This window comes from Frieseomelitta varia, unplaced genomic scaffold, assembly GCF_011392965.1.
Source record: "Frieseomelitta varia isolate USP_RPSP 00005682 unplaced genomic scaffold, Fvar_1.2 scaffold_412, whole genome shotgun sequence".
NCBI classification, from domain to species: Eukaryota; Metazoa; Arthropoda; class Insecta; order Hymenoptera; family Apidae; genus Frieseomelitta; species Frieseomelitta varia.
In genome coordinates, this window is record NW_025110160.1 from 313738 (window position 1) to 331498 (window position 17761).

At 34.8% G+C, this 17761-nt stretch overlaps 3 protein-coding genes across 6 annotated transcripts; 1 reads left to right on the forward strand and 2 right to left on the reverse strand.

The window, feature by feature from the left end:
• Positions 1 to 7: 7 nt before the first annotated feature.
• On the reverse strand, positions 8 to 792 carry LOC122531754 (COA8 family protein CG14806, mitochondrial). The gene is made up of 3 exons (XM_043659934.1): positions 655 to 792; positions 381 to 578; positions 8 to 313 (listed from the first exon to the last, which is right to left on the reverse strand). The coding sequence occupies exons 1-3, from the start codon at positions 769 to 771 to the stop codon at positions 113 to 115; spliced, it is 516 nt and encodes a 171-aa protein (XP_043515869.1). The 5' UTR covers positions 772 to 792; the 3' UTR covers positions 8 to 112.
• Positions 655 to 6312, reverse strand: LOC122531745 (transmembrane GTPase Marf). Of its 3 annotated transcripts, none has more exons than XM_043659919.1 (13): positions 6122 to 6312; positions 4829 to 5110; positions 4616 to 4742; positions 4153 to 4546; positions 3971 to 4078; positions 3640 to 3660; positions 3176 to 3329; positions 2964 to 3102; positions 2563 to 2876; positions 2193 to 2488; positions 1956 to 2123; positions 1683 to 1879; positions 655 to 1612 (listed from the first exon to the last, which is right to left on the reverse strand). In XM_043659919.1, the coding sequence occupies exons 2-13, from the start codon at positions 5004 to 5006 to the stop codon at positions 1408 to 1410; spliced, it is 2301 nt and encodes a 766-aa protein (XP_043515854.1). In that variant the 5' UTR covers positions 5007 to 5110; positions 6122 to 6312; the 3' UTR covers positions 655 to 1407. The 3 variants fall into 3 exon arrangements, with proteins under 3 accessions (XP_043515854.1, XP_043515855.1, XP_043515856.1); XM_043659920.1 differs by lacking the exon at positions 6122 to 6312 and adding an exon at positions 5578 to 5906; XM_043659921.1 differs by lacking the exon at positions 3640 to 3660.
• Positions 6313 to 7023: 711 nt separating this feature from the next.
• LOC122531708 (28S rRNA (cytosine-C(5))-methyltransferase) lies at positions 7024 to 10251 on the forward strand. Of its 2 annotated transcripts, XM_043659845.1 has the most exons (7): positions 7024 to 7294; positions 7491 to 7749; positions 8588 to 8844; positions 8914 to 9029; positions 9105 to 9277; positions 9351 to 9851; positions 9888 to 10251. In XM_043659845.1, the coding sequence occupies exons 1-7, from the start codon at positions 7169 to 7171 to the stop codon at positions 10145 to 10147; spliced, it is 1692 nt and encodes a 563-aa protein (XP_043515780.1). In that variant the 5' UTR covers positions 7024 to 7168; the 3' UTR covers positions 10148 to 10251. The 2 variants fall into 2 exon arrangements, with proteins under 2 accessions (XP_043515780.1, XP_043515779.1); XM_043659844.1 differs by having other exon boundaries at positions 9351 to 10251.
• The last annotated feature ends 7510 nt before the right edge of the window (positions 10252 to 17761 follow it).

Below are 17761 nucleotides of genomic sequence, written 5' to 3' on the forward strand. Positions count from 1 at the left end.
AATGAAGTATTTTTGTATATCACAACGCATATATTTTACTTGCAAATAAAGCGTAAATACAAATTTACATTGTAAACATATACAATATACTATACTCGATGAATACTACTAACTATCTAAGCTTTAATTTAGATATCCTTACTCTGATCTCAAGGAGTAACAGCTTAATGTTCCTCTTATACCACGCGATATTATAGTTAAAGTGCATTTGCCAGTTCTTGTCTAAAAATTCTTTGTAAAATACTGACATATCATCCGCGGTGATCGACGTCTTCCCCTGTGCTTTCAGGGTTTCCTGAAATTGACTGCGCTCCTACGTGCATTCAATAAATTAAAATTTTGAAACTTCCACACGACGTTACATAAGAATCGTGTCGCACCTTTTGGAAATTATTGTTGTGTTCCGTCCAGAAATTTTGATTCCAGAGCTGCGTGTCCTCCCTGGCCTCTCTGAATTTCTTTTCCAACCTGCTCTCATTCTCAGACCTTGCGAAAATAATCGGCCTCAAGTTCGAAACCGGATCCGGTGGTCCAATCAAGTCAACTTGCACGGGACTTTTTAGGTTAGGAGATACTTTCTAATCGGAATAAAAAAATAATGAATGATCACAGAATTGACAATAATTGAAGTTAATTAACGAACAAAGCACTTACAGCGCTGAACAGTCGGATCACATTGTTGCTCCATTGTTTCCTTTGAACGTAATTACATACTCGTGCCATTTCAGAGGTTCGTACATATTTCACGGAGGTTATTCTACTTTTGCTCATGCGTTTAATCTACATGTAATATGTACAATTTGTCCTGTATATAAGTTGACACAATGCAAGGAACAATAACAAACGCAAATATTGTTTACTCAACAAACAATGTTTTATTAATGTAAGCTCTTTTATAAATATAATCTAATAAATCTAATTCCATTATTTCATTTACTAGATATACACAAATAAAATTCAATTACATTTTCATAATAGATTTTCCAGCATGGATCAATGATCTACATGCTTCGATTTCATACTCTTGAAACACTGGCACTGTTAGTTGCAAAAAAATCTTTCCTTCAAGCATGATTCATGTGACGAGATAAATTATTTAAAAAAAAAAAGATGAAAAGAATTCGAAAACACATCGGAAGTATATTGACAAGTAAAACTTCTTGTGCTAATCCTTTTAAAAACGAATTATGCTGTTGCCTGAATTACAGAAGATTCAATTTTTTTTCTTTTCTCGTAAAAAGATTTTTTTCTATATGCATAAGTTGTCGTCTCAGAAAACATATCCAGACCAACGTTTTTATTAATAAGTTGTTCAATTATCACATACGCGTAGATACATTTTCTGAAACATCGAACATTATCAACATTAATATTTACTGACTCGGTATTATCTTTTAAAAATGATGCTTAATTCAAAGACTTTAAATACGCTGCATCGAATAAATCGAGCTCGTTCGTTAAATAATTAGCCTTATTTCGTAAAACTTTAGCGCTACTAGTTGCTTCCTCTAATTTTCGTAGTGTACTTGCAATATTTTTTAGTTCGCTATCCATTTCAGACGTTGTTTCATCCACTAAATGGCAGAGACGTGCAAAAGTGCTAGACAGCTCTCTGCAGTCACAAATTACAAGTTAGATATTAGAATTAATTTTCTGAAGGTAAAAAACGAGATAAAACTTACTGTTGCACTTGATGGCTGCAATTCGCTGACGTGAGATCTACTATTAGTTTCAATTTCTTTGTAGCGTGAGCTACGTACTGATGTTTAAATTCACGTTCTTTCGCTTTATTAGTCCACGTTAATCGTTCGTAAAGATACAAAGCACCATATATAGCACCGGTCACCGCTATGAGCCTCCAACCAATTGTTTTTAACATCTTAAAGGAACAATTTCGATGAAATAAATTTTGCTTCCCAGTGAAACAAACATTTTTCACTGTCTATCATACTTACAAATCCAGCAACTATAAGTCCTCCCATTGTTCCTTGAGAAGTTATCGATGCTACCGCGATTTTAGTAGCCAACGACCAATCGTCCGACCTTGGTTGATGGTTTGAGGTAGTTGACATAAACTTCACAGAATCGACGCTCTCCGCTGGAGACATAATCGCTGGCGGTATCTACAAACACACGGATGAAATAACATTATTACAAACCTATTTTCTATTATTGAACAATATTTGTCTTACCTCTTGTGGATAATTAGTGATGGCCAATCTTTGTCCTTGTCTTCCCGCAAATCTGTTAATTATGGCTGTAATCCCCCAAGAGAATCGAAATTCCAAATCCTCATGAAAATCTGCGCATAAATTGTCACAATTTAATCTGTACAAAATTTCGAATGGCTCTCGTCTCGGTAAAATGTTCAGTGACATTTGTTTTTTATTCTCTGGCAGTAAGCTTGCCATGCGTTCTGTCATTTCTCTTTGAGAGTTTTCAATATTCAGTGCTAATGCGGTACTGAGTCTCGCTCTTAAATTAGAACCTAGAACGTAGAATTATAAAGTTAGAAATTTTATAAAACGATTATACAGCGAATAAATTTACGAACAACATTACCTAAACCATTTTCTACATGTGCATGAAGTTCCCGTTTATATACATTTAGAACTAGCGCGTCGGTATGGAACGGAACACTGAATTCATCAATAAGAACGGATAATCTACGAATTTCTTCGCTCAAAGCTTTCGACACTCTTTGCTCCACATCCTCTACCATGTGATGAATTTTGTCCTTCATTTCTTGAGTCAGCAACATTAACTGTTGTTCCGTGTAATTTAACTTGTCATGGACTTCTTTTTTAATGTGCAGTTGTTCACTTTTCATTTTTTGCGTCCTGTCCAATATCTCATCTAGAGTTTGTCGTATTTCCCTGAAGAGCGTACATTTCATTTCATTTTATTTTATACGTTGAAGAATAAATATTTGGAATGTCTCAAACAAGTGATAAATTACTCACGTAGCGATATGTTTTCCACGTTGAGAGTGCTGTTCGAATTTCGTTTTCACAGCAGACTTTGAGATACATTCTTCAAATTTTCGTTCGAAATCTTGAAATTCGAAATATCGAGTTTGAAATCCTTCTGCTAACGCACCATCTACAAGAAGATTTACAATTATTGAGAACAAATCGTTCACACAAGTTATAGATACAGAATTTAAGCATCATACTATGAGAAGGTTGTCCACGTTGTTCTTGCAAACGTGCTTGCAGCGTTTCTTTCGCTGAAACGAAGAAAACTCGTTCTTCGGCATCTTTGGGCGTGTAAACTTTTAATTCTCTTGACAAAAAGTCGACGGCTCGTTCTTGATGCTGTGCCCTCACCTACGCAAATGTAAATTGTAAATAAACATAAGCTAGATTTGCAAATAGCAAAATAAAAAAACAAGAAGCGTGTAGTTAAATTTCCGTTGTATATTATAAACAATAGAACTGATGCAACTTATTGCACTGTCAACAGAAAATTCTACTCGAGTTCATTTCAATGAGTATTTTTCCATGCTGCAACATTTGTGCACACTGTCTCTATTGTTCAGTGCATCGTTGACTGCGATTATAATTAAAAACACATGTGAAAAGAATTAAAAAATATAAGTTTCACTATATGTAAAATTTACATAATAAGATAACTTACCTCCTTTTGCTCTTTGACCAGCTAGGGGATAAATGGGGGTATTACGTAAATTATTTAAGTAAAGCTGCCACTGCATACAGCTACATATTAATGAATTCGTGCTTCACACATATATATCTTGAATATACTAATATTAAACCGTTTATGTGCAAACAGATTTATAAACAATATGTAGTACCAGCTTTAATACAAAGAAAATCGAAATTTTTTTTATACATAAAATTCAATTCACTTTCAATAAAGAATATCGTTTTTAATAAATTTCTTTACAGTGCTATTATTCAACTTCTATATATATATATCTATTTCTATAATTTTATATAGCACATACCTGTTCGAAAAATTCTGGTTCCGAAGCAGATGCATCCCATCTGTTATTCAAAATGAAGATATTTGGCTTAGACAATTTTGTAGACACTTTGTGAAAAAAGTTCTTCTCCTGTAATTGTATTGTCATGAGTATGTACAATTCAAAATGATATAGTATAAAACACAACAGAAGTTAATACATACTGTCACCATTAAAGTAGATTCAGCATTAGCTACTAACACAAAAACATCTGCATCCAAGCAATGTTTGTCAATCCATTCATCCAGATTTGGTGTTACATCGACTCCAGGACTATCAACAAATACTACATCGTCTCTTAATAATAAACATTTTTCCTTTGGCCAAAATATTCTGACTAGATGACTTTCACATAACTTTTCTTTACAGAGAGCGTGACCTAATTGGCCAACCGATTGAACAGGTTGTTTCTCAGTGGATCCTTCTGTGATCAAATAAGATTCACCATTATCCGAACCTTCAACTTGTAAGAAACAATTTGTGGTATGTCCTATCCCACTTGGCAAAATTTTATCACGTAACATTGCATTAATAACTGTACTCTTCCCATTGCTGGTTCTGTAATTTTTTGTAATATATGTAAAATTTGGATTGATGATCTTTAACAACAAATCCTAACTTATATACCTTCCAAAAAACGCAACTTTCATGTGATCTCTTTTAAGTACATCTCTAATTGCATGGACTTTATCAACATAGCTTTCAATTCTTTCTCCCTCCTCTGCTGTAACGATATTACGTTCCGCTTGCAGCGCTACAAAGTAATATCAACAAAAATACTTAATATGTGATTTCATTTACAATTGTTACATATCTCAAAGGAAAAAAAGAATTACTTACATTTCATGAATCCCACAGTGTCCTGTACATAGTCCTCTATTTCCACAAATATGTCATTGATCTTTTTCTTCGCTTTAACGAAAATCTGAAGTGGAGAATTATCAGTTCGTATATCTGTTGACCTTAAATGGCTGTCTCCCGCAATCATAGACACTGTACGATTGATGTAGGCAGCCATAATTTCTTATTTATTGTGCGTGTAACGCGTTTGGCAAAGTAATAAAAAATACAGTGCAATATTTTAGGCAGGACGATGATGAAGTGCACGGCATGCAGGATCAACTGAAATCATAAAAAAAAGCAATAATTAAATACCTTCTAAGAACAATCTCTATCTAGAAGATTAATAATATACATTTTATGAACAGCATATACAATCATAGGGCGCTCAATGAATATATATTAATGAATTAATGAATATATAATAACAACACATATATTAAGCAATACTGTAATATTCACTTGTTTATTTAAATATGGAAACTAAATTGAAAAAAGGGAGAAATGATATATATAGTGTAACACAACAAAATTTCAGTATATCAAGACAATACAACATATCAAAATATTGCACATTTTGTCACTAAGATGTGTAATGTTCCGAATAAGATAAATGTTTGCGTTCTAAATTTTCTGAACATTTCTGTGTAACGTATATACATAGTGTTAATTGCATGAAATATGACACACAGTAAGCACTATAAGACATTTTAATGTATATATATATATATATATATATGACAAAAAACCTTCTTGTCTTTAGTCATTGAAGTGTCCTTTGTTTCAATATAAATGAGATGCGCGTTTCAATCCGTCCAGTTATCAAATCAACGTCTCCAAATCTTCTAGAACAGTTTATCAAGATTTTTCAAGTCCAGCATCAACGATTTATGCACATTCCAAAATACTCAAAGAAACAATCTCGATCGATTTTTTTGCGTGTCGGAATAAATGATACAACAAAGTATCTTGTTTTCACGTCGAATGAATTGCTCAAGTCGCCGCATATATCAGTCGTGATATTTATAAATTTTGACAATTTTGAAATATATTATACGTTTTGTACAAAATTATTGCAATAGAACTTTCTACGCTTTTAACATTTCACACTACAAATAAAAATACACGCCTCAATGAAGCAATAAGTATCTCCTAATCGTCGCTCAAAACTTTCTATTTAAAGAAAATAAAAACTTGTTAATGAAAAAATTGAAAATATAATTTTAGATCGTTCGGCCAAAATCTAACCTAAAATGGAGTTTCGTTTTGGGCTAAAGAAATTGGTCATCTTACCGTTAATGGTTTACGAATCCTCTAGAGATATCATATTTCTAGTTAAATATGATTTTAATCGTGCGTAAAACAGTGAACAACATTTCGAGGGTGCAAAATATTTGACGAATTAACGAGATCGAAGTACATTAAAATAGGCTCACATGTGAATTGAGTGGTGGTAACAAACACGTGACACTCTGAAGAATCGAGAACTTATTTTTATACGCTGTTTCTAGTTTCCTTGAAACTGCTTACTATTTATCGGCAATGTCAAGTACTTTACACTGATCGAGATTCGATTGTGTATAATTTTATACTATTTTGAAAATTTAATTTTCATCAAAATCATCGTAATGTCGCGAGCTGTGTTGGTAATTTTGAATAACGCGCCACTAGAGAATTATTAATATCGATAAAACTGCGGTGTTACTTTTACAAAATGTAAAAGAATAATAATCTAAATGTTCTCGAGAATGTAATACATATCTAAAATTAATTTTTGGTAAGAATATTTTTATATTACACTTTTCATATTACATTTGTACATGTTATGTTAAATGCTATTTTTATTTTTACGCATTATTTCTAATTTCCATAAATGTGCTTACAATTCATCGGCAACGTTAAATACTTTACACTGATTAAAATTCGATTATATACAATTTTGTATAATTTTAAAAATTTTATTTTCATGGAAATCATCGTAATGCATCGCGAGCTGATATCGACAAATTTGAATAACCCGCCACGAGAGAATTATTAACGTTGTATTTATTTAGGACAAAACTATCATGCAAAATAAAAGAAATAGTCTTGTAAAATAAAAGAATAATAATCTAAATATTCTCGAGAATGCATTACGTGTCTAAAATTAATTTTTGGCGAGAACATTTTTTTTCTTTGTATTACACTTGTGACCTGCATCCGGTGCATAGCGGACATAGTTGTATTTCGTCCTCTGTGCACGAGGTACGTCGTCACGAAGAAGATAGCAGTTACTTTTTAACAACAAGCGATCAGAATCAAATCCGACGTTACAGGAATACTATTTTCTGAAGTGATAACATGCCCAACAGAACTGTACATTCCATTAAAGTCCCAAGACTTTATAAAACTGCTGCCAAGATCGTACAGGAGGTTCGTGAGAAACATGGCAGTCTGAAAACGTTGATCTACGAAGGAAAACACCCTGTAAGTTACATTCAAATATATTAAGAAACCACAAAAAAAAAAATTTGAAATTAATTGAATGATTTAATTTATGATTAAATTTATTAAATTTGTCTTCGATTTCTCCCGATCTCGTGATCACATTCGGCGTTCGGCACGGTACATATTTATATCGTTGTCAATTAACGACATTGCCTTTTTTCATTCGACAATATAGAACGTATCTGGGATATATGCTTTGTGCTACAAAACACTGGCTAAAGAAACACAGTTAACCTACCTTTTGAACAAAATTAAAATATTGATAAACGAGCCAGGTCTGGATCCGTGGTTAGCGAGGATTTTGGTAACGGAGTTACTTTGGGGCAAGAAAACCTTGAAGTCTGAATGTAAACCAATTCAAACCGTGCTCGCGTACGAACAAAAGCTTCGGGAGTTGAGCAATATTGATGACGTTGAGCGTCCTCGCAAAACAGGTAAAACATGTTTCATCACTTATCAATGAATGCGTATTATGTTTACAGAAATGAGCCGTACAGGGAAATTAATAACCGCATCCGATAATCGAGTCTAAGATACGTTAAGCTAACTTGTTCGTTAAGAGAGTTACACATCTGGATTAATGGTTCTGATCATCCGTAACAACCGTATACTTACAAGCCGGCATTCTAGAATTAAAAGACTTTTCTCTTGTATGCGTAAAGATCAGCAGAAAGTGAATCAGAAAGAAAGTTCTCCCGATCAGAATAAAGATCAAGGAGCAATTATGACTTTTGTGGCTGTGTTGGGGAAATTGTTTATATACAGTATGGCTATGTTTACATTGCCATTCGTTGCATTTTTCGGGGTACAACATATTATGAAGGTTGAATTTCATGTAGATAGATTCGTGACGAATTGCATTTCTGTGTTTGCTGCTGTAATTACAGTGAATTTAATAATAGCTTATTATGTCTATCAGGCGCTTCACGAGCCCGATAATACTAACGATCAGCCTTCTGCAGATGATCTAAATGACAAAATTGATTAGATATTAAAGGAGATGTGTTTATATTGCATATATATACAAATACCTAATATACATTCATAACGTATTAATATATTTGATATTTGTAATAATTATATACAGTATATATTTAGTATATATATATATTTTTTATGATTATTGTATGTATATGATAATGCCAGTATTAAATACAGCACTGTGTATTTAACAATAAATAATTTGGCCAAGAAGAGCATGAGTTTTACTTTATATTCGTCGATCATTTACCTTCGTATAATTGCTAAAAAATGATCTTAAATTTTTTTCAGTAAAAAAACCGAGATATGTTCGTATCAACACATTATTACTGCCACTAGAAAAAGGGATATCTTATTTTCAAGAAGAAGGATGGCATATCATGCCGAAATGTTCAAATTATATAGAATATTTAGACGCAGTAAAGAAATTAAAACAACCGAACTTCATTCAAGATTTTCATATTCCTGAATTACTTGTTTTTCCAAGTAACACAATTTTTTACAAACATTCTAAGTACCAGAGTGGAGAAATTGTTTTACAAGACAAGGTAATTTTGGCGCGAATTGATTAATGTCTGTCACTATTTTAATTTCAATTTATAATTTTATGCCTTCAGGCCAGCTGTCTTTCGTCATATTTATTGAATCCAACACGAGGATCCGTGGTACTTGATATGTGCGCTGCTCCTGGAATGAAAACATCTCATTTAGCTGCAATAATGGAGAATACAGGGTAAGATTCTGCTATCCATTAGCTCTTATTTATTAAATAATATTTCTACAATTTAATTTCACGTGATGTTTCTAGGAAAATTTGCGCAGTGGAAGTTAATGAATTTAGATACCAAATGTTGTGTAAAACAATTAAGCTAACAGGTGCCTCTTGCGTTGAAACTGTCCATAAAGATGCGTTAACTTTGAAATCAGATGAATACCCAAATGTGGAGTATATTTTAGTTGATCCAACATGTTCTGGTTCAGGTAGACTACTGCTTCACGACTATAAGAGAGTAAGAATATTTCATCGTGATTTCAATGAATTCTTTTGTCATAGGTATGTTGGACAGACAGAAATTGTTTGGCAAAGAGAAATATGACCCGATACGCCTGAAAAAACTACAAGCTTTCCAAGTTTTGATGTTACGACATGCCTTGTTAAATTTCCCGAACGTAAAAAAAGTCGTTTACAGCACTTGCTCTACTTGTCCAGAAGAAAACGAGCAGGTGGTGAGTGAAATTCTCGAGAATGTGCAGAACGCGTATAAGCTTCTTCCTGCGAAAGAGTTGCTAAATGGTAACTGGCTGAACTTCAGTTCGAAAATATACAATTGCTCAGACAAATGTCTTTACATCAAATCCAACGTGGATCTGTGCAATGACTTCTTCATTGCTGTATTTGAACGAGATTTCGATGTTCCATTGCCCAAATACAAAGAGAAGAAACCACGACAACAGGTTGCTTCAAACAACCAGGGAAAAAAACAGATAGATGTTTTACACGCTGAGAATGCAAATACAACACGGAAACTCAAGAAGCTTGGTAAAAGGAAGAAAACGAATGAAGAAACTTTTCAGAATGGAGAAACTTCTCAGAATGAAGAAACGAAGGATAATATTCTCATTGACAGTGTTTTGAATGCTTCTTCCGATTCGATCGAGTTTATCCAAGAAGTGAAAAATGACAGCGATGATAATACGTCTCAAAATAACGATTCTGTCGACATTGAGCCAGTAATTAAAAAGCGGAAAAAGAAAATTAGTTCAATGATGATGAAACTGCCTCGTAATAGATTTCGACTGTCCCAGCATAAAGAACTTAGGTCACAAAAGAAGAAAAGGAAAATCGTCTAAATATGTAATTGTTGCTGAATGTTTCTTTATAGTTGTTGAAATTTTTTGTACTGGACTTGCGAACCTGTATATACTAACGAATTAAAGAAAGAAACAGAAATAATATATAATATGTATTTCTTTTTCTTCCTTATTCAATTTCCTTTTTATCCGCGTGATACCCTTTCAGTTATTTTTACCGCCATCTACGATAAGATCAATGACTTTTTATCGCGGCGGTGTCGCAGCACGAAATCCAAAGCACGCATCACGTAACCGATCTCGCAGAGTTGTCCTTCGGGCCAAAACCTGTTAGAAAATTTCACAGTGATACAGTGGAAAGAAATAAACAGAGTAATCAAATTAAACGAGACCATGAAATTATGTATCAGATTCTGTTACTTTTTCTTTCCCTTTGATTTCACTCGATTCTTCCTTCGCTCGATGTACGTTCTTTCGTGAAAAAGAACGATAGGTTAAAAAATTAGTTGATAAATGCCACGTATTCGTGCTTGCTCGTGCTCAATTTAACGTCGTTATTTCTCTCTCATGATTCAAGAACACGAGAAATCGTTCGTTCCGAATATGAAATTCGTTCGAATAATCATCCTAAATCTGAATCTCGGGGGGGGGGGGGGGGGGGGGGATATTGTTAAAACATTCCTGATAATCCTTATGATGTACATGATGTTTCCTCGATGAGCGATGAAAAATACGCTCTAGCCACGTACCACCCTTATCTTGCCGGTCTTGGAACCAAATGCATTCCGTATGAACGCTCTCCAGTGCCTTGTCGCGTTGACCTACAAGGTCTTTGAATGCCGTTCGATAACGATCTTTTGATAAACCAACCTCTTATGAATTCTGGTGATATTTGATGATAATATGGTCATGGTAATCGCGTTACGTATAGCGCAACCGTACCGACTGCGTCATTAATTACGTATATGCATGCTAATGGCCTAATCTGGCATCTTTATAATTGCCTCTCAAATGCAAATATTACCTTGTACAGCGTGTACCATTGATTTGAATTTAATATTGTAAATTGTATCTAACAATATAAGTATACTAATAACTAATGTTGCAATAATATAACATAATATTATACAAATATTATATATAACTAATATTGTAATAATATAAATATATTAATAACTTATATAAGTATACTAATAACTCATAATATTGTAATAATGTAAGTATATTAATAACTAATATTATAATAATATAAGTACATTAATAACTGATATTGTAATAATTGTAATAGAATAAATATTATAGTAACTAATATTTGTAATAGAATAAATATATTAGTAACTAATATTGTGATAATATAAGTACATTAATAACTGATATTGTAATAGTATAAATATATTAGTGACTAATGTTGTGATAGTACAAGTATATTAATAACTAATATTGTAATAATATAAGTACACTAATAACTAATATTGGAACAATATAACTGATAACTAATATGGTAACTTGAATTTAATATTGCAGAAGCTTTGCGTTATCAGTGTCTGTTGTGTTTAGAAATTCGTGGATCGCAGCGAAACAAAGAGAAGCATGAGCAACGCTAATTAATGTGCCACACAATAGGCGTATGTCGTAAACGCGAGGAAGACAGCCGATGGCAGCAGGATAAGTAGAGGCCAGTCAACTGTAGGGTGAAAGCAACTTCGAGCAGGTAGCACACAGCGCAAAGACGATATCACTGTAACGATTGTTTCACTTTAACGCGTGTCACGTTTATAAACTGGTGCCAGGATTAATAGCTTTAACTCTTCCAGAATGGATATCAAGAATAAAAAAAAAAAAAGAAAAGAATACATCCATTAGAAAAAATATTACTGAAGGAAGACGCGCTACATTATTAATAAAATTCGTTAGTAGCTACATTGTTAGTAAGATAATTATAAATTAATAATGCGTGTCAATTAAGTGAGTATTGTTAGGTATCGTGATATTCGTCGAAAATTGTCCCGGGTTATCACTCGAACTTTATTTTTATTGCGAGTACTTCAGAACGTTTTGAGATTGTAAAGGAAGAAAAAGAAGGGAAAAAAAGGGAGCGATCAGGAACTGTTTTGGGGGCAATGGCACTTTCAGTTTTATTGCAAAGTCGATACAACGAAAAGAAACACGAGTTCGCCTAACCAACCGGGAAAAACTTTTGGATATCGCGTGAAACCATCGTTGACGCGTTTCTTTATTCCCTGGTGGACTAGAAAAAAAAAACTTTTCTCTTTCTCTAATGGCTCGCCCTCTAATCGGATATCGGTACTTCCGCGACACGAAACCCGTTGACCTGCTTGGCCCCCGTAGGCCCCCGGTTTGTTTTCAAGCGTGACAGCACAGAACTTAACCTCCGTTTCATATTTGTTTCGCAGCTCGACGATTTCGTGAAATATCAGATCCGAACGAGAAAAAAATGTTAAAAAAACAGTGCAATTAGGGAGAGAAACGAAAGGAAACGTCACACCAGTTTCACCTTTTTTTCTTTAACTTCTCTTGAATTCGTGATTAATAGCACGAGATGGAAAAAAAAAAGATTCCAGATTAGAGAAAAGAAAAACGTTTTAGCTTTTCAACTTTTAGCAACGTCTGCCCTCTCGTTCTTGTTTCTTCTGCCATTCGAATTCCATCCGAGAGCATACGAGTATTTCAAATAGTCGAAAGGGGAAATACTGAGATTCAGTATTCACCGAATCCTGCTGATTCACGCTTACTGTGATATACGAGCCGCTCGGCCGCTCGATTACTTAAGTGGTTGAGGAACGAATCTGGTCAGCCGCCTTCCGCGGCGAACACGCAAACCCTGCTCGAAGTATCGACTATTCCACTCTGTGGAGGGAATATTATAAAGATGACCACTGCGCTATAACAAATCGATTTCACGACTTGATATTGTTAAATAAACGCGAATATTAACAGATACAGTGTGTTTAACAAAAGCTTGCACGTCATTTATCTGAACCACATTTTCGACACAGATCGAAAGTACACTTAAAATATTACGCGCTCGATCATATCACACGTTCTATTCCGCGTGGGTATACGATCCACAATGAAGTTTCGAGCCATTTGGAAGCGAAGAATTTTTTAAAAATTTGTTACAAATGTATCGACATATTTGATCTTAATAACATGCCGCATTTATCCTATTCTCGTGGGGCGTGATCATTTTTTTTTTTTTGTGACTGTTTATAACTCAATTCGGTAAGAAGATGCTGTAAAATTTGTTACTGTTATATAAAATAACGTTAAAGTAAATATTATTTATTAGTATTTAGTATTATTGTATAGTATTAATTTATATTACATTATATAATTTAGAATATATAATTTTGTATAGTATTATGTAGTATTATATAATAAGTATATATTGTATAGTATTATATAATTTATATAATTATTACTATTTAATACTATTTATCACTATTTGGAATATAAACAGTAATAGAAATATTTAAAACAAAATGTTTCATTCCAAATTAATTTTGACATCATTAAAAAATTGTTTGTTAAAATAATACTTTAAAATTAAATTTATTGCTTTGTTCTACAACCGCATTTTAAACTCTAGACACTTTTCTTGATAATTATAGTTTTTGCACTATTATAAAAATTGTAAGAGATTTCAGAAGAAAAACTATTAATCGTAATAGCGTATACGCCCTACGCGGCCTAAACGGAAAGTAACTAAAAATCGGCCCAACACGGAACGTGTTAACAGTGTGTCCAACCTCCAACATTAGTGATTATTGTTTGGTTGCTTCCCATCAACTTATTTCAGCATACGAGACAGATAAGGATCTCCATATTTTTCAAGTTCGACAACATAGGATCTCCTAGGACTTATTAAGACACATGTCGTATCCAAGCAGTAATCGCTAGTGGTGGAGATTGAACACGCTATTAATCATGTACATAACAGTATTTTGGATGTACTTTCGATTCGTGCGAAACTTTTTACAAAACGAACATTTTGTCTACACCATATTTCTTCACGTCGAGCAAATGTTACATTCGATCGTCTGTCACAAAATCAAACCGAACCATGTTCGACGAACGATTTTCTAGTTGGAAATTTTTATGCAAAGAAGACGATCGAACGTGCGGCATTAACATTATCGCTTGTTTCGCGTTCGACCTTCGCGACAGCCCCCCCTCCCCTCCTCTCTCACCGCGCTGTATCTTGTACTCGTATCGTGCATTCTGCAATTCTTAAGGCTTCATGCGGCTAATCATCCTGGGCCACCAGGTCCGATAAGAACCCCGGTGTTCCTTGTTCGTAGAAATGCAAACTGCTTGTTTTGGGTTGTTGAAAAAAAAAAAAAATGATATCGATCATGTGATTTGAAACTGGAACGTGTTGACCAACATACACATCGTTTCGACTTCAGCTGCCAGCAAACTTCAGTTACCAGCATTATCAAAACGTCTCGTTTTATTGCCATTGTTGGCGATCTTCTCGATAGTGCTAGACCAGTGGTTCCCAATTTTTTCTTGACCACTCCCTCATGTAAGTAATTTCTGAACTCCTGATGCCCCACTCCTGTGACAAATGTAATTTTTATTATTCAAAAAGTGAATTTTTGACCTGCAGGAAGTGTAAAAGGTCATTAACTTGGTCTAAACAAGCTTTCAAAAGACAAGAACATTCATAAAAGAAAAAAATAAATGAACGAGAGTACCTTGAAGAAATCACTAAGAAATTGTAAAAAAAATAATAATAAAATGAAGTAATATGATATGATTGTTATAAAATAAAACAAAGGTACCTAACAAATTCAGGATACAATTTGAGCTCTTAAGGTGAAATGAAAAAAAAATTCACTGTTAATAACTCATTCACGAATTGCCCCCTTGTGGGGCAACGCTAGACTGTCGTCTATGATGTCGTTTCTCATTCGTTGCAGCGCACTTCGTGATTTAGATCTTCGGCCATTCGGCGCGGAACGTCTCATTTCGCGCTGCTAATTATTATCGAAGTTCCACTTGATCGAGCGTCCACTGCCTGTTATTACACGCAAAACTCGATCCGCGTTACACGGTACGAACGTTCTCTCGATTGAGGTTATAATTGTTCGGCGTATTAACGACGTTCCATACGTATTTACATACGTATGCAAATGCGCCACGCTTCTATGCGAAATTTTTGAACAATTTTTTTTAAACGAAACAGTCACGTTCCTCTTCTCAGAAATCGCAATCTTCTGCACGCAAAATACCTATATCCCTATAAGGACGCTCTCCTTGAGAATTTTCCAAAGTCCACTGCGATATTCTTACATATGTTTTTACGATGCATTGCCAAATGTCACGAATCCTCGCGAAACGAAGCCGATTGCGAATTCCTCTTTACTTCTGAAGAAAAATTTTTCCCCTTCCCCTCCCTCTTAAGTTTAACGCTCAACTACTCTCGTTTTCTGTTCCAAGTTAACACATTGTATGCTAGTAGAGGACGTGCTATGTTTTATAAGTAGTTATATAGACTATTTTTATAAGTAAAGATATAAGTAACTAATTTATAAGCAAAATACAAACTATTTTTATAAGTAAAGATATAAGTAACTAATTTATAAGCAAAATACAGACTATTTTTATAAGTAAAGATATAAGTAACTAATTTATAAGAAAAATATAGACTATTTTTATAAGTAAAATTATAAGTAACTAATTTATAAGCAACATATTTTTTTTATAGATTATTTTTATAAGTAAAAATGTAAGTAACTAATTTGTAAGCAACATATTTTTTTTATAGATTATTTTTATAAGTAAAGATATAAGTAACTAATTTATAAGCAAAATAGAGACTATTTTTATAAGTAAAGATATAAGTAACTAATTTATAAGCAAAATTTAGACTATTTTTATAAGTAAAAATATAAGTAACATCTATAAGTCTAAAATTTATAGATGTTTACAAACTTAACCAAGAAACAGCTTTCGATGACGAATACAATACCTTGGAAAAGAAAATTGTTTCTTAGAAAGTTGTAAAATACGGAATTCTAATGCTTACTTTAGAATGTGCTATCTTTTCTGGTGATATACAATGTGCTGATTCCCCCCTATTCTGCCATTCTGTTAACACTAGAACTACCACCGAACAAAACATAAAATTTCCATCAGAGATGTTAAAGTAAAAAAAAAAAAAACTTTACAAGCTCTTATTTATACATTTTACGAAAGATCATTTAAATCTCTCAAAACGCGCTGTTTTACGTCTGCAAGGTATCCAACAAGAGCTACAAATTGATCATTTCGATGGTTCTAGTGTTAAACATTTTCTTTGAATTTTCGACGATCATTGAATTTTCATTTCTCGTGGCCGAGGACAATATCTACGATCGGGCTTCTGTTTTTCCATCGATTTGCGAGAGCATAGGTGGACGACGATCGGGAACGCAGGGGACGAGGCTTGCGCGTAGCTTCCTGATTCGCGGTGCAACAAGTTCGGTGCTCGTTTCGCCGGCGTCGGTTCACTGACACGGGGCGTCGATGCCGGCAGGAGAACGTCGACGTGGACGACGACGACGGCGGCGCCGAGGTAGCGTGGTTCGCGGCTGTCCCTCGGAACTCGACACACTCGACGTCGGGACGCCATCGTCGAAGGACGCATGAATATGTATACGATCGCGGCTGCCCGGTGTTGTCTCGCGTCCGAAGAAGAGTGAGACTCGGTGGCGATGGACGATCAGTTTGACGCACATACCGGTGGCTCTTCCCTCTTTCTTGATCTTACGTGGTGAACTTGGTGAAATTACTATCATCATTATTATCATCCTCTTGGAGACGATGACTTCGTTCCTTTCCATTGTCCGTTGTTCCCTTGTTTACGAATTGTGACCAGAGAACATATTCGTGTTCGGTGAACAGGTACGGAAGACGTGGAGAAGAATGAACTGAAAGAAATCGATCGGCTTGGTGAATATCCGGCGGTGCGTAGGAATGAATGAGAGAAGGCTCTAATTGAAAAGGCCACACCTCCACTGGCTGGCTCACGACTGGGACTTTCACGCTGGCAAGCACACATGCACGAGTAAATCGATTTATGTTAATTTTGATGGTCACACTGCGTACACAGGCTGTCACGAAATTTCTGACTGATTTGTGCAATACAGGGAACACAGGGAAGCGTCAGGTTCTTGCTTCAATCAAGTTACATCGATCAGAACGCGAAGAATCCATTTTCGATTGGGGGTTCCTCCAGCCCCTCGCCGCGAGGCTATTGTGCAAAGTTCGTGACCTTAACTCCTCGAGGAGTTCGCCTTAGTGAGTGTTACGCAACGTAATTACGTGACATTAATCTTGAACCGCTTTGAGCCCTTAGAGTAACAGTAAACTATAGTGAAAGACACGTTCACCGAGCCGAGCTGGAACGCGGTTGCTCACGTGCTCGCTTGGGACTCGCGCGCGCGTCGTTTTAATTAAGATGAAGGGAGACGATCGATTGATCTGCAGTGAACTGCAGTTGTAAAATAAAAGTGCATTGTAAGCAGGGAGATCGATCGGGAATCCACCCCGGCAAATCACGCGACACGTGGACGTACGAAGGCCCTTTTGTCCTTTCCAGTCGCTGTTTCGCCGCGTGCCGCGAACGTACAGAAAAGAAAGAAA